Raw genomic sequence first — 16,112 nt, forward strand, 5'->3', positions numbered from 1 at the left:
TGGTTTTATTCTCCCCCAAAAGGAGGAACTATGTCATCAATGCTGTTTGCTTGTTGGTTTGTCTGTTAGCAGTCTAGCATCCACAGGATTCAAGATATCATTTTCAAATTTTGTATGATAGTAGATACCAATAAACGCTCGAGCTGATTTAATTTTGGTGAAATTCTGGTCCAGATCACACCAAATATGTGTGTATCTGACCTTGACCTTCATTGTTAGCACCCAAGGTCAAAGTTGACAGGAAAAAAAAAATTCCAAGAAACTATATCGAGCAATATATCATCCGAAAGAGCTCGGACAGAGCTGTACAACACACTTTTTTGCTATATGATGTCCTACGATGTTACACTGATGCTATAACAGGCTGACGTAGCATGTTGTAATAAAGTATTGAGCTCTTTGAGTGTACTTGTTTTAATTTGTATTGATATAACTTAGCAATTGTTTATAATTAATCTGGGACAAAGCTTCCTCCTCAGTTGACTGTGAATACCAGTAAGTCCTTGAATGCTTCCTGTTTCCTAATCTGCATTATATCTCATTGACTTTCTGGATCATCCCAGTTAATGTTCAGTTAACAATCCGTCACATCTGTAATGAATGGAATATTTGTGTTTATGAAATTGTTCATCCTGGTTAAATCCATCCAGAAACAAAAACAACATTATCAGCCCACACAACAAAAACTATTTATGTTTTTAAGACCATTTTGTCCCTGAATGAGAGCTTTTTTTTTAAGCGGATCTAACATTGCTGGACTCGGATCCTTAGCAAATTAACTCTCATACACTCAGACACCCGAGCCTAATATTACCTGGTGTAATGTAACCTTATAACCAGCTGTTGTTGTTGTTTAGCTGTCTCATTGTCTCAGCTGTCCAGAGGGGTCGCATGTTTAATCAGTTTAATCTGCTGATGATAAAGCCTTTGAATGAAAACAAACGCTGTTGTGACAGTGATGTACACAGTTTTGATGGTAAATATGTATCAATCTATCAATCGTTTGTTGTTAGATTCAGATAATTATTTTTTAAAAGCTAGATATTTTAGACCCGTCCCTGCACAGTTACCAGCTGTCAGCTACGTAGAAAAAGGATCCTGGTGTTATTTGTCTCTCAGAAACAGTTCATAACTTCAACTCATTCATGTCACCTAAAAGGTAAACCTGTTTCTCCATCACCTGTTCAGCTCTGATGATTCAGTAAGGACATCTCCTGGTTTCATCTTCATGTTTCCCTCTCACCAGATAACCAAACCGACATCATGACCAGCAGCTTTTACAGCTGTGGCTCCAGCAAAAATCAGCTGATACTAGAAATTAATATCAAATAAATTCTAACAACAGCTGATCAAGCTTAAACGTGCTGCTGTTGTTTAGCGCGACCTCCGCTGGTTCCCTCTTTCTGGCGCAAAGTGAGTGATAAACAAACAAGAGAGAAAAGCCAATCAGCTGATCATTGATCAGTTTCATGATTGAAGTAGAAACAGGAGAGGGAGGGGGAGAGAATGAGAGAAGAAGAGGCAGCTGTGCAGCTCCAGCTTTGTGTCTTTTTCCATTCTAGCTGATGTACGGGACAAACTGCATTCCTTTTCACCTTAATACGAAACGCCTAATATTTTAGAATTAGAATACAATAGAATTCAACTTTATTGTCATTGCACATGCACAGGTACAGGGCAACGGAATGCAGTTTGCATCCATCCAGAAGTGCTTTAGCCATGATATAGGTATATTACAATATATATTAGCAATAATATAGATATTTAAGTATATTACAGAAATGGGTCTATTATGGTGTGTTATAATGTACACGGTATGAAGTATGTTATGAATATTCTATAACTATAGGTATGTACAGGCTGTAGTGAGTACAAGCTATGTACAGGATATAAATATGAAATAAATAACTTTACAGAAATCTGAGATATACAGTTATACAGAAATGGGAACTATGCAAGTTATAAACAGTTGTAGGATTAAAAATTATTGTATGTACAGAATGATTATTTACACAGAACTATACAGTAGTGCAGTTAAGATAAGTGAGATATGTGGATAATTCCTACAGAGACTATATAAAGTGCTGGTGGTTGTGAGTGGTGGTTCAGTCCGTGTTATTATTGTGTGTTTGAGGGTGAAGAGTCCATGTGATGGGTGACTGGGGTCTTTGACGATTTTCCCAGCCCTTTTCAGACACCGCTTCCTGTAGATGTCTTTCATGGCAGGAAGTGGTGCTCCGGCGATGCGCTGGGCAGTTTTCACGACCCTCTGCAACGCCTTCCGGTGCGAGGCAGAGCAGTTCCCGTACCAGACTGTTATACAGTTGGTCAGGATGCTCTCAATGGTGTAGCGATAGAAGTTCACCAGGATGTCTGAGGACAGGTGGTTCTTCCTCAGAGTCCTCAAGAAGAAGAGGCGCTGGTGAGCCTTCTTGACCAGCTTGGAGCAGTTGGTCGTCCAGGTGAGATCCTCGGAGATGTGGACTCCCAGGAACTTGAAGCTGCTCACACGCTCCACAGCCGTCCCCTTAATGTGGATGGGTGGATGTGGGTCAGCATTCCTCCTGTAGTCCACGATGAGCTCCTTGGTCTTCTCGGTGTTAAGCAGCAGGTTGTTTGTGTCGCACCACTCAGCCAGACGATCCACCTCCTCCCTGTAGGCGGCCTCATCGTTGTCACTGATGAGGCCAATCACCGTGGTGTCATCTGCAAACTTAATGATGGTGTTGGAACCATCAGCAGGTCTGCAGTCGTGGGTGAAGAGGGAGTAGAGGAAAGGGCTCATCACACAGCCTTGTGGTACACCGGTGTTCACTGTGATTGTAGATGAGCAGCGGTTATCCAGCCGGACATGTTGGGGGCGGTTGGTCAGGAAGTCCAGTAACCATTTGCAGATGAGGGAACTGATGCCCAGGTCTGTCAGTTTCCTGATGAGTTGTGAGGGGTGGATTGTATTGAATGCTGAACTGAAGTCTATAAACAGCATTCTGGCGTAGGTGTTGTTGTTGTCCAGGTGTGAGAGGACAGAGTGCAGTGCGATGGAGACTGCATCCTCTGTGCTCCTGTTCTGGCGGTATGCGAATTGGTGGGGGTCCAGGGTGGGGGGGGAGACAGGATTTGAAGTGTGCTAGGACCAGCTGCTCTAAGCACTTAGTGATGATGGGGGTGAGTGCTACTGGGCGGTAGTCATTGAGGCTAGATGGGTTGGAGTTTTTGGGTATCGGGACGATGGAGGTGGATTTGAAGCAGGCCGGTACCACAGAGTGGGCCAAGGACAGATTGAATATGTCTGTCAGCACTCCTGCAAGCTCCTCAGAACACGCTCTGAGAACACGCCCGGGGATGCCATCAGGACCTGCAGCCTTGTGGACATTGATCCTGCTCAGCACCGCTCCTACATCGGTGGGGGAGAGAGTCAGAGGTTGGTGGTCTGGCGTCACGTCTGCTTTGGTTGTGGTTGTGGGGTTCCCTCGCTCAAAACGAGCATAAAAGTTCTTGAGCTCGTTGAGGAAGGAGACATCAGAGGATGCAGGGGAGGGTTTGGTGGTCCTGTAGTCTGTAATGGTCTGGAGTCCTTGCCACATGTTGGAGAAGTGTTCTTTGTTCTAATATTTTCTCTGAATACGAGACGATTCTATTTTTTACGGGACGGTTGGCAACTCTACTAACTAACCTTATGAACAAAATAAAGTTCAACATCAGTAACATCATAGCACCACCCAGCTGTATAGAAACTCTGTCATGCTAGCTAGCACGCAGTACGGAAAAAGTCAGCATAACGAAAATAAACTCCACCTAAACTTGGTTCATATCTGACCCAGATAGACTGCAGGTCATAACTTCTTACCTGAAGTTCAGTTCACACTCGGACCAGCGGCTGCCTCGGATCTCTCCTCCTCCTGCCTCCCCTTTCCCTCCTCCACCTGCTGACCTCCACCACTTGCTAATGTTACTGAATCTGTGGAAGCTCCGCGATGCCACCACACGAAGTAACGAGTAACGAGCCTATCTAAATCCCAGTAACGACTAACGCGTTCCTGATTTTGGCATAATAACTAGTTACCGTGCTCGTTACCACAATAATAACGTAGTTACTGTAACGCGTTACTTAATAACGCGTTACAGTAACGCGTTATTAAGTAACGCGTTATTAAGTAACGCGTTAGTCCCAACACTGGTGTTAACACAAATAAATCAGACGGATGTTTCTCTGAAAGAATGCAAATAAGCCTACTTTCCAAAAGCTTGGACTATGTCCTTCAACGCTCCTTCTAATGTTGAACACATCCTGAGGGAAGGACACCAGCCAGTGATCAATATGTTGAATTAGCAGATAAAATTATCCACGAACCTCCATGACTGCAACAATGCAACGCATCATCAAACATCCCACTGTTACCAACATCCTCACATACAGGTGCTAAAAAAACCATCACATCAATCTTTGCTAACCAAAATTCAATTTCAATATTTCTGTGACATTATACAATATTACCAGTAGATATATTCTAAACTATGATGAAACTATGAAATCATAATATTTATCTCCAAATAAAACAGCTTCTGTTCAGCGTGGATGCATCCCAGTCATTGTTACACACCCTGGTGAATAAGAGAATGCAGGAGATTTGATGAGGGAGTAGAGAGCACGGGGAGGGTGTTTCGTCAAACTGACAATTCAGATAAAAAAGGCAGTGGAAATAAGCAGAGAGCTGGTGCATAACACTTTTTTTACACTTACATTGGCCCTTAAAAGCCTTCAGCTTTTCCACCACCTTCCTCCCTCCACCCTCCTTATCCTCTCACCGACCCTACCACGGACAATTTCTCTCTGCAGGGTTTGTCTCCTTTCTGCTTCACTTCCCTGACATTACAACCCTACCACCCCTCGCTTCTCCCACTACACTATGTAATTATGATAATTGCTCATATGGGTTAGAGGAAATTGAATTTCCCATTTCCCTCTGGTTCCTTTATCCCACCAGTTTCTCTTTGTGCTGCCTCCTCATCAGCTTGCCGCTCGCAGGCTGGAGTCTGCTGTGTGATGTGATCAGATATATTGGATGTTTATATATGTGTGTCTTTGGGATGTTTCCAGTGAAAACATCATTACTGACCATCAAACTGACTCCCCAGTGGGATGTAAAACATGTGAGAGAAGGAAAAACAAATACCACATCAAAGTATAAAGAAAATCTGGAAGTATTTAGAGAATGAACCATCTGATTCAAAATTCAAAAAATCTTCCATCCACAGAACTACTAATGGAACTACTACTACTACTACTACTATGGAACCATCCAAGAAAGGTGTTCCTGAGTCACACTTCAGCACTGTTTCCTACAGTAGCTGCTCCAGAAAATAGTTGCTGTGAATGCTATGGAGCTCTCGGGGCCAGGGGAATTCAATTATTCAAAACAGGTCTGACGAAAGTCTTGCTTGGCTGACAGGTTGCTGCAGCTGAATCAAACAGCTCTGCCATACTGCCGTCAGCTGAAAAAGCCTCCATCCCCAGAGTCAGCTTTTCAGGAATGGAGAGTGGAGGAAAAAAAATAAATGGCACAGCTTAATTTTCCTGATTGCTTGTTACGCAGCTAATGCTGACGGTCTGTGCACCAAGAAACTCACCCAGAGAAAGAAGGGGTTAGGCTTGAAATACTGGATTTATTGGTGAGTATGTTTAAATGAACAATTTACATATTAATATTACGAGCAAGCTTTTAAAGGATAATACAGATTTGGTAAACCTCAACACCTTTTTAAAACAAAAGTTCTTTCTGTTGTCGACTAAAACACAGGGTTTGGGTTTATATCATCAACAAGGCTTGATCATATTATCTTGATTTCTGGCCTGTGCCTCTGCCAGTTTTATTTCCAAGGCTCTAGATAAATCCTACAAAACGCAAAAAGCCTATCGCAGAGGAAGCATTTAACATTAAACTGATTACTTTATGAGTCAAGAGGAAATTTCCAAAGAACAACGTAGGACTTAAAACCAAGCTGATTCTATGATTGGACATCCTTTTAGCAATGTCAATGCAATCCCAGATCTCACATATCAATTTGTTGAGTGCAGTACAGTGCTACTTCTCATTAATGGATAGCCAAATTAAAATCCCCTTGGCCCCTCTTGATTTTCCCTCAACCAGAGAGATCCTACCATTGTGCAATGGGACATACTAGTTTCCTAAAATAACTTCCAAACCATCAACGAATCCTCATTTACTGCCCCTTACAGATTTTCAGACCCTGTAACAATTCCATTACGGTGGGTATAAATGAAGTTTACGTGCAATTTACAAGCTTATCTGTCCTCACGAGAAGTTACCTGAAAGTTCTGATATTTTTAAAGACAAAAATCTGTGCGATTCAAACTAAAGAAATGTGGTCTGGAAAGAGGACGTTCCCATGACGACAGCACACTGATTTCTAAGGGCAAAAATACAAAATCACCTGAAGAAACCAACAGGCTTCTGTGTTAAGGGCCAATCAAGCCATAATTGTATGGGAGGCATTAAATGCAGAGTCTTGCATTTTCTGCCAGTATATTGAGTGCTGGGAGGCGACTGAGCCGGAACGTGTCATGTGCAATAATAAACCGTGCCAAACTGAGGCCTGACTAATGTGCAGAAATGAAGAATACACCCTTTAGCTCTCGACTTAATGGTATGCTTTTCCACCTGACTTGTCGCTTTGACTGTGATGCCGGAGAAAGATGGGAAACACTTTGGAGGCCTGTTAAACATTTGCTTGGTACCAATGTATTTTTCATAAGGGGGGAGGAGAACAGGTTTGGGGTAACACATTTCGCTCAGTACTCTGCAACAGTAGCCTGTAGCCTGCTTCTTTTAGGATAACAGCCTGGACGTTATTTTCATGTAATCAGCACCCAATGACGCTGATTTTCCTCCAGCAGTTGTTCACTGCACAACTGTAGGTCAGAAATGCCTTACTTTTTGCCTCTTAAATCAAGTTGTCATCAGTGACAACCCCAACACTAACTCCTAATTCATATTTACACATTTATAGACCAGAGGCATAAAATCCATGCAAATATTTTGTGGGGATTAAGCAGAATAAGGAGGAAGAATTTGCGCCATTTCTTTTTTTTTTGATCAAGTTGATTTTGTAGATGTTTCAGGTGTGTATAAGCACATCTCATCAACCACACAAACACAGAGTTCAGCATGGAAGAACATTTGTTGTGTCACAATCGCCTCTCTGAAATGATTTCTCTCTTCCTCAGATGTGGTCCCAACTCTTTCAACAAGCACTCAAAGTGCCGTACTGACATTCTCAAATATGTACGAAAGCAGCCGTGATACAGCTTCAACTCCTGGATTAAACCATGAAATTCTCCCTGCAGCTGTCTTCTATTGAGAACGGGATGAACCCAGAATCTCAGTTTCTCCCGTTTTTGGTTTAGTAAAATCAGGACTAGCTCACCATCGCTTGATATCGACTCCATTTTGATCACAGTGTGTTTTTGAGGGACAAATTTTTCGCAATTATTCAGTGTCTATATAGGTTACCTGGCATGTTCACATCTGGAAAATTCTGGATTTCATGGCGTTTTTACGCAACACATTCAGTGCGTAATGGCCTGAACCTTGATTATGTGAATATCTAATTTCGTGTTTGTATGTCAGTTTCAGCTTCTCTGAAGCAGTGTTTCACATGTTTCCCATACTTCACTTTAGAAAAATCACGCGGCACACCACCAAACAAAAATGTCATTTTGAGCACTACTCATGCTAGGGCCTTCATCTGGGTTGGAATTTTCAGACTGACTACTTTTTTTTCAGATATTTATCTATTGCTATTAGGCGCTGCATCGTGACTATTATCTCACTGCTTCTTCATCTTCTTCTTCTGTTTTACTGGAAGTTGGCAACCCATTTAATTAGAGCAAGTAGTTGCACTGCCCTCTAGTGGAAGAGAATGTAATTGTTCTGCCCGTTACTCACGCCAGGTGCTTAGAGTACTAATCAGGTGGAACCAGATAATCTTCCATCGCACACCGGATCATTTCCTTATGGCATGCCTATGTGCCGTGACACAGTGGTTGGGAAACGCTGCTCTAAAGAGCTGGCATGGAAAGTTTACGGCGGTTTGGAGGGTTTGTTTTAGCCACATGCAAAATGGTCAGGTTTAGAGGCTAATCTCAAAATACTGAATGAGGTTTATATATTCAGCCTGAATATATCCAGCAGTAACCATACATTATATAAATGATCAGTTACATAATTGTTCTGTAGCTTACAGCTTGAAGGATTTGGAAAAGTACACATCTCTATGTTAAAATTACCCCTACTCTGTGGAGCTGGTGCATAAGTGGGTGGGTTAATACACAAAGTCATACAATGAAAATCATTATTTGCTTTTAAAATGTCATTTTTAGCAGAGGCTGTTAAACATGAATTCATAAAGAAAGACATGAAAACAGCAATACTTTTACTTTTTTTCTCACTTTTCAGTCTAGTTTTGTTCATTCAAAAATGCATTAAGTTTGGATTTTCTTCACTCTAAGTATAGTACATTAATTCCATGGCTTATCTATAATATTTACTTATCTATAATGAAAGGTAACTGCTCACTGTAATCACTCAGCCACTGCTGTTAAGTAGCTCAGCTAATAAATCGCCTATATTCGTCAGGCCAAATATTAGCTTATTCCAGACATGTGCCCATCACATAGTTTGTCCTCCAGGAAAGATAAACATAACATAAAGTGACATCCTAATCAATGTGTATGTCTTGATAATATTTGTCCAACAACAATGAGAAATGTAGCATAGACACGCTTGGAAGTAGGGATAAAATAAAAAGGGACAGTTGTTACCAGTCAAAAAACCTGTTTGCCTTTTGAAAGATGGAGAAAGAAGTTAGTCCCAATGTCTCACAGCAAAGGATGGGTTTAAATTGTCCTTTCCTTCTGTTACCAGTGAGGACAGATAGAGATTTGAAACAGTTCATTTCCAACTGTGTGCATGAATAATGAAATACAATATGTCAATAGGCACCCTGTGTCTAATTTAGCACATTTTTAACCCTGTGAGGTGTTAGTCATCCTTGCTGATGCCCCTAACACTTTGCTGTCAGAACATACCATTTTTGTTTTTGTGTTGTTCACCTACGTTCTGACGAATGGCACACATCAGAAACTATTTACAGCATTTTCTAAATTGTAGAAAATTGCAAAGGATACAGCAGCTGTACATTAGGGCCCAGTGACAAGCAGCTGTACCTCTAACACTACAAGATACACCCTGACTGCCCATTTTCTATCTATCCCTATGAGGCAGGTGTGTAAAATTAACTATTGATGATGACGAGTGATCAAGGATCCAGTTTTAGTATTAGCATACATAACTGCGGCGGAAATAAAACAAGATGAAGACTATAACTTTTGTGTAGTCACACTACAAAGACATTGCTTTCTAGCCACAAGGTTGTCTTGTATAATGAAAGGCTTAAGACCATCTAAATTCACCCTTTAATACCTAGATTTACAAAAGCATGCCTGCCATGATATTAAAATCTCACAGTGGATATATTTTTCTGAAGGTTTATTGTGAAATAATGTTTTTTAGTTGCATGAATCATTTTTGTTCTTGAAATGATGTAAGGTTTCCTAATGTGAAATTGCCACCCACTGAGCAAAGTTACTGTCATCAGTCTAAAGCTGCGGACAGTTTCTGCAGGTTATTACTGCTGTATGACAGCCTATTATCTCTCTATGACAGGCCATTAACTGCACAGAGGACTGGGAAATGAAACAGGAAGGAGGACAGAGAGAAGACAATGTGCTATCAACAAATCAAATGGACGGCCTTTACACTCCGCCAAAGTCAGCGAATACAGCACTGAGACTCAGAGGAGGCTGTACTTTGGTACTCTGGGCTCAGGATGGTGTGGATTTTTGCCCAAGTGCACCATTGAGTAAGCAACAGAGGGGAGTGCTTTCTAAAGTCAGCATGTTATTGTTGTTATATTAGAATTTCTATGCTCTTAAGTGATGCAAATAATTACTTCTGCTGTATTGGATTTATTGGCCCTTTGAACATTCCAACAATGTTTATGTTTAGTGTTTAATGTTTATGTCTTGGATGGTGAACTTATTTGGACAATCGTCTAAAGAAGGAAGCCTAATCACGTCACATCAATAGCTTCCTCTCGGGCCGTAGACAGAGAGTCAGAGTTGGCCATCACACATCCTCAGCCCTGAGTCTCAGCACTGGCTCACCCCAGGGCTGTGTGCTCAGTCCACTGCTCTACTCTCTCTACACACACGACTGCACTCCTCGCCACCACAGCAACATCTTTGTGAAATTTGCAGATGACACCACAGTGGTGGGGCTCATTTCCAAGGGAGACGAGTCTACGTACAGAGACGAGGTGGAGCAGCTGACGTCATGGTGTAAGGCCAATAACCTCCTCCTCAACACTTCAAAAACCAAAGAACTCATAATAGATTTCAGAAGGAAAAAGGCAGAGATCCAACCACTATTCATAAATGGGGACTGTGTAGAAAGGGTGGCAAGCTTCCGCTTCCTGGGAGTCAATATAGAGGAGAACCTTTCCTGGAGTGTGAACACCTCCGAGCTGCTGAAAAAGGCCCAACAGAGACTGTACTTCCTGAGAATTCTCAGGAGGAATAACATCACACAGAGACTGCTGGTGTCCTTCTACAGAGCCACCATTGAGAGTGTTCTAACTTACTGCATATGCATCTGGTACACTAGCTGCACAGGGGCTCAGAGGAAAGCACTCCAAGGGATCATTAACACCGCCCAAAAGATCACTGGCTGCCCTCTCCCCACACTGGAAGTTCTACACAACGCCCACTGTTTTAAAAAGGCCCAAAACATCATAAAAGACACCTCACATCCTGGCCACTCCCTGTTCGAACTGTTGCCCTCAGGCAGACGGTACAGGGCAATCAGAGCAAGGACTAATAGACTCAAACACAGCTGTTATCCAACTGCAATAACACATCTGAATACTACAAAAAAATGTCCATCACGCCACTCTTGTGTTAATCTATGCACGGTCTGAAGCATGTGTGTGGGAATGTATGTGAATGTTTTACTGTTATATCTTATTAGTATTTTAAGTATTCTATCTATTTTATTTATTGAATTTTATTGTTTTATTTATATTTTGATATTGCTAGGGATGATGCAATGATCGGGGACCATTCTTAATTTCGTTGTTCTCATGACAATGACAATAAAGTTTCTGATTCTGATTCTGATTCTGCTCTTCTGAAACAAGTCTGTACCTGAACCTTTGCATACCTGGTGGTTAGGTCCATCAGTTTGAAGACTGTGTTGGCACTGTGAGTGTCCAATAGATCATTGAGTCAACCACTCACTCTTGTCCTTGTTCCTCTAATCTACAATGTTAGCCTTTCAGCTTTTTCAGTGCTGCTCTGTATGCAAATATGTGCACTTTGAATCAGTAGTTTAACTGTAACTTCTGATTTACAGATGTTAGCTGCTCTACTTTAGCGGCATTTGAACGATTTCAATAAATAAAGATTGAAAAAATAAATAATGAAGAAAAAACATTGCATATTCTGTCCACTAGGGGACACTCTACCACGTCCCTGTTCGGAAAACACAGTTGGATTCCCACAGACAACAATCAGTTGTTCCAAGAGAGATGGGCAGAGCAAGTGAACAAGTGAATAAGTATACATAACAAATATTAGGGAAATCTGTTTGTTTCCTGTCTATGAAAGAACACACACACACACACGTGTGTGTGTGTCATGTGGCACATTGGATTTTTAAATCACCATATTTTGGCATCGGTATTAGTCAGGTTCGAATTTCAATTAAATAGGCCTGACTTCTGCACTTATAACAATATATTGTTTAGAAATGAGGATATTTCTCGACGTGTTTGCAGTTCTAGTTTTTTTTCTGTTTATTTATTTTATTTAAATTCTGCATGGTGTAAATAATGAGCACAAATTACAGAAAATTACTCTACAAATATTTTTACTAATTTATTAACCTTCACTAAGTAATTTATTGAGCAAAAATGAACTGTTGCTTGGATCTGAAATGTGAATATTTGTTTGTTTTTAATAGATTTTACATCATTGCAAATTGTGTGCTTTTGGGGCTTGGACTGTTTGCCACAGAAAAAAGCAATTCAGAACTACATGAAGGGCTTTAGGAAATTGTGACGGGCAGTGGTAGTGATGGATACAGGAAAAGCCTTTCTAAGTAAACATACATTTGTTTTTTAAATTCTGCAGCGTGCCAGGAAATGTTCAGATAGAGAAAATCAATATACAAACGCATATGTGTATATAGAGTTGCACTATTCTGAATTTACTTCACAATGCTCTGCCTTCTAAAATTTCATTACTGGTACAAACTAAAGTAATTTTAGATTTGCAGTCAGTTATCAGTGATGGGCAGTAATCAGCGAGAGGGGCAATTAGAGGCATTCTTCCAGACTCTCATTTATGAGAGGACTGTTTTATTGCTTATTATGCTTCTGCTGTTTTTGTCTTCATTACCTACGCACTTTGCTAAAGGAATACACCCAGGCTTCACTTTAAGCATGCCTGTTAAAAGAAACTCCCAAAGATACAAACAACAGTCATGCATCAGCACAGCGCATGTAGATGTTGTTCTGTATGGAGGTATCACTTTACTAGTCGAGAAGGTCAATACTGGCATATCATTAGGTCTGCTTCGCAGTCCACATCTAGTCAATGCAGTTCGATTTTCAGTGCCTCTTATTAGGGGAAATATTGCCTCAGAGCATTTTACATGAGATTATATGAAATATTTAATGTTCATATCCATCTAAGTAATTAAAAAAGTACACCTTCCTGAAATTCAAAATAACTCTCAAAGAGCTCCAAGAAAATCCAGAGCTAACTAAATTAATTCAGGGCTAACAGACAGAAGACTGCAGCACCACAGTCTCCATTCATTCTTCTCAACTCTCCATCTTCCCATCATTGTCTTTACTCCTTTCTTTTCATCTCATTCATTTTCATCATTTGGTAAAGTCTCTCTCATTTTGGACACAATCGCTTAAAACCAGAGCAGTTTTACCATTTTATCTAAGACTGAGGAAGACTGGGGTCTGAAGCTCAGGCAGGGTGTTTACCAGTGGGATCCTGTCAACATGAAGAACTGGAGGATTTAAAGAGTTGGAAAGAAAAGCGACTGGACTTCTTTAAGTTTTCTGAAGGTGTTTCACCTCTCATCCGAGAAGCTTCTTCACTGAAGTTGCTTTTCGTTCCAAGGATGACTGAGAACCTACACAGACAACTGGGGGACTTCTATTTGTGAAGGCTTGAATTCCTTTGCAGTAACACCACTAGGGGGAATTCCTGTGACCTTTGAGGGCTTGGCGCAAAGACAGTCGGATTTTTACCCTGAGAGTGAAGATGTACTGAGTAAAGGAGCTCACATCAAACCTAGGTAATACACAGATATCAGGTGACAAAGCAACGCAGTAGTTACGTAGTATTTAAAAGTTTATATTACGGAGATAGAGCTGTGTGGATGTTGTTGTCATGCAAACGTAAAACGACAGATTTTAGTGGAGAAAAGTCAGAGATGCTACTCCACACTTCTGCAGACCCACTCCACACTCACGATACTCTTGTGATGAAAGATAACTATGACGCAAAGTGACAACAAAGGCAAGGCATTACCTCCTCAAACAGCTCCAGGCTGTACGTGTTGTCATCATCCGCGAAGAAAACCACACCGGAGTCCCGCCTGCTCCGGTGCTGCCGGAGCCAAGTCAGAGCCGCATTCCTCTGTTCGGTGGCGCGTGGCATCCCGGCGCGCTTGAACCTCCGGGGAGTGAACACATGTAGGTGGGTATACGGCACCCCGCACCGGGCCAAGAACCGCGCAACCAGCTCCGTGCGCGCAGTCGAGTCCTCCACTACGATCCAGTGGAAGCGGGGCACCTGACGGAAGGCGTGGGACAGTCGGGTGAGCTCCGCTTTCTGCACAGGACGGCCGTAAGTGGGAGTGATGGCGTAGATAATCGGCAGGGCGGACTGGTTCTGAGAGCCACCAATCCCCGGTGCGCCGGTTCGGACGGCTCGCTGCGTCTTGCCGGTCCGACCGGCTGCTGGAGCCCGGATCGTTCTTTTACTGTCGATATCAATCATAATGATGACAATGAGGACCCAGGGCAGCAGGATGAAGAAACGGCTGAAAAACACAGATTTCATGGCTGGTATGAAGTTGCCGTGCGCGCGGTCTTTCTCACTCCATCGCAAACGGAAAGGCGAAGAACGACCGACCGCAACTCCAAGAAGCTCTTCCCTTACATCCACTGAGCTGATTCCCAACAACCCGCCCGCACACAGCAGCGTGCTGAGTCCATTGCAAACTATGTAAAGCACACAATCCTCCGCCGCTCTCCCCCCTGTCCCGGCGGGACCGTCTCTCCGGTCTCCACTACTCCTCCTCTTCCCCCCCCCCTCTTCTCTCGGATGGGACTTGCGTGCTTCTTCGTCCTCCTACCCTCCTCCAGCTCTCTTGCTCTCTCACGGAAACCTGGTTAAATTCCCATCACTCGTTCTTCAGTGCTTGTTTTCAGTAGAGAAAAGAAAAAACAAAACGAGCCGGAGCAGCCGTACCTGGAGCGCGCTGTGATAAACCAGTGATGTAGGTGATGCGGGCAGACGAGGAGCATCACTTGGCGAGGACGAAGGAGCGCTGCTCCGAGTCTGAGGATAATAAGGCAGGAGGGGAGGAGCAGGTGCAGAGGAGGAGAAACGGGATAGAGGAGGGAACCTCGGGAGGGAGAGAGAAAGAGAGAGAGCGGGAGGGAGAGCGAGAGAGACCTTGTGCGCGTCAGTGTCCGCTGAGAATTAACCCAGCTCACACTGAGACACCCGGAGAAGAGACAGCGCAGGTTGTGTTTCTCATGCTGTGCTTGTCAAGCCCAGTTTCTCCAAGATAAAATAGAAGGACTTGATATGTGGACCCGTGGGACACCATGAAGGAGTTAAAGAGACAAAATCATTTTACAAATCGACATAATGAACATTTTGAGGCTTCATAAAATTATTTCGATCTACCACCTATTTTCTTTAACTGGCCGTTTAGTGCATAAAAATGTGCATGTCAAATAAAACTAAAGAAGAAAAAACAGACTTCATCTCTTATCTTTTTGTAACCGCTAAAAAACAAAAACAACCCGTCAGAATAGTAATAGTATGAATAGTGTAATAGTAAAATCTTAGAAGCTAGAGGCGCGCTGACAGTTCATAATCTGTCATGAAATATTTCCTGATTGATATTCTGTCAGTGGATTTGTCATCTAATCGCTTCAGTATCGGTTGATGCTTCGGAAGTAATAGATCTGCTATTCATTGCGACCGTCATTAGAGGCCCAGTGATCATATTTCACCACAGGACACCCAGAAGGTTAATCTAATGATGCTTCCAGCCTCTACGCTGTGATGATCTGTTGATGTTCCTTTCCCTTTGGCACCAAGGAATAATAGTCATTCCGTTTAATAAAAATGGAGATCATTTGTACAGGAGTAGATTTTCTGCTCTGCCACTTTTCAAACCAAAGACTTGCAGAATCTTCTTATTGTCATAGAAAAATATTATTTATTGACTGGTATGGCTTTGGAGAAAATAGGACCACCTGGCAGTGAAGTGTCAAATGCAAAGGAGTGCAGGGATTTTAAAAAATGCATGAACTCCAGTCTACTTCTGAACACTGGAAACATGGAGTATTGAGGGGCTGTAACACATGCAATCCATGCTAAATTAGATGCTACAAGGATTTGTGCTATATCTGCCCTCAGATTTGCAGAGTAATATCAAATTTTATTATTTTGTATTTTAAAAAAAACTCAAGTAAATCATGTTTCCTATTTGGGCTTTGCTCAGTCTACCAACTTAACATGACACTGTTCTGATATTTTAAAGCTGCTTACCTCACAGGTCAATAAGACCTCAGCACGAGGCTACACAACAGCAGCCAGATAGAATCCCGGCCTGAGTGACATGGGGAGCTGGGGTGGAAAACTATTATTGGCCTCAGCAAATGAATACACATTAAACAGGATAACTTTGTCTTGTTTGATGTTCTCA

At 42.1% G+C, this 16,112-nt stretch overlaps 1 protein-coding gene across 1 annotated transcript in view; it reads right to left on the reverse strand.

The window, feature by feature from the left end:
• The window catches only part of b3gat2 (beta-1,3-glucuronyltransferase 2 (glucuronosyltransferase S)), a 63,039-nt gene extending 48,322 nt beyond the window's left edge, over positions 1-14,717 (reverse strand). Inside the window, exon 1 of the mRNA XM_085297640.1 lies at positions 13,694-14,717. Coding sequence (XP_085153766.1) covers positions 13,694-14,227 — 534 coding nt within the window. The 5' untranslated portion in view covers positions 14,228-14,717. The remainder of the gene's footprint in view (positions 1-13,693) is intronic.
• Positions 14,718-16,112: the final 1,395 nt, after the last annotated feature.

The sequence above is a fragment of the Mchenga conophoros genome, linkage group LG13 (genome assembly GCF_057382185.1).
Source record: "Mchenga conophoros isolate Kocher_MC1m ecotype Shallow Benthic linkage group LG13, M_conophoros_male_GT1.1, whole genome shotgun sequence".
In the NCBI taxonomy this organism is placed as follows: domain Eukaryota; kingdom Metazoa; phylum Chordata; class Actinopteri; order Cichliformes; family Cichlidae; genus Mchenga; species Mchenga conophoros.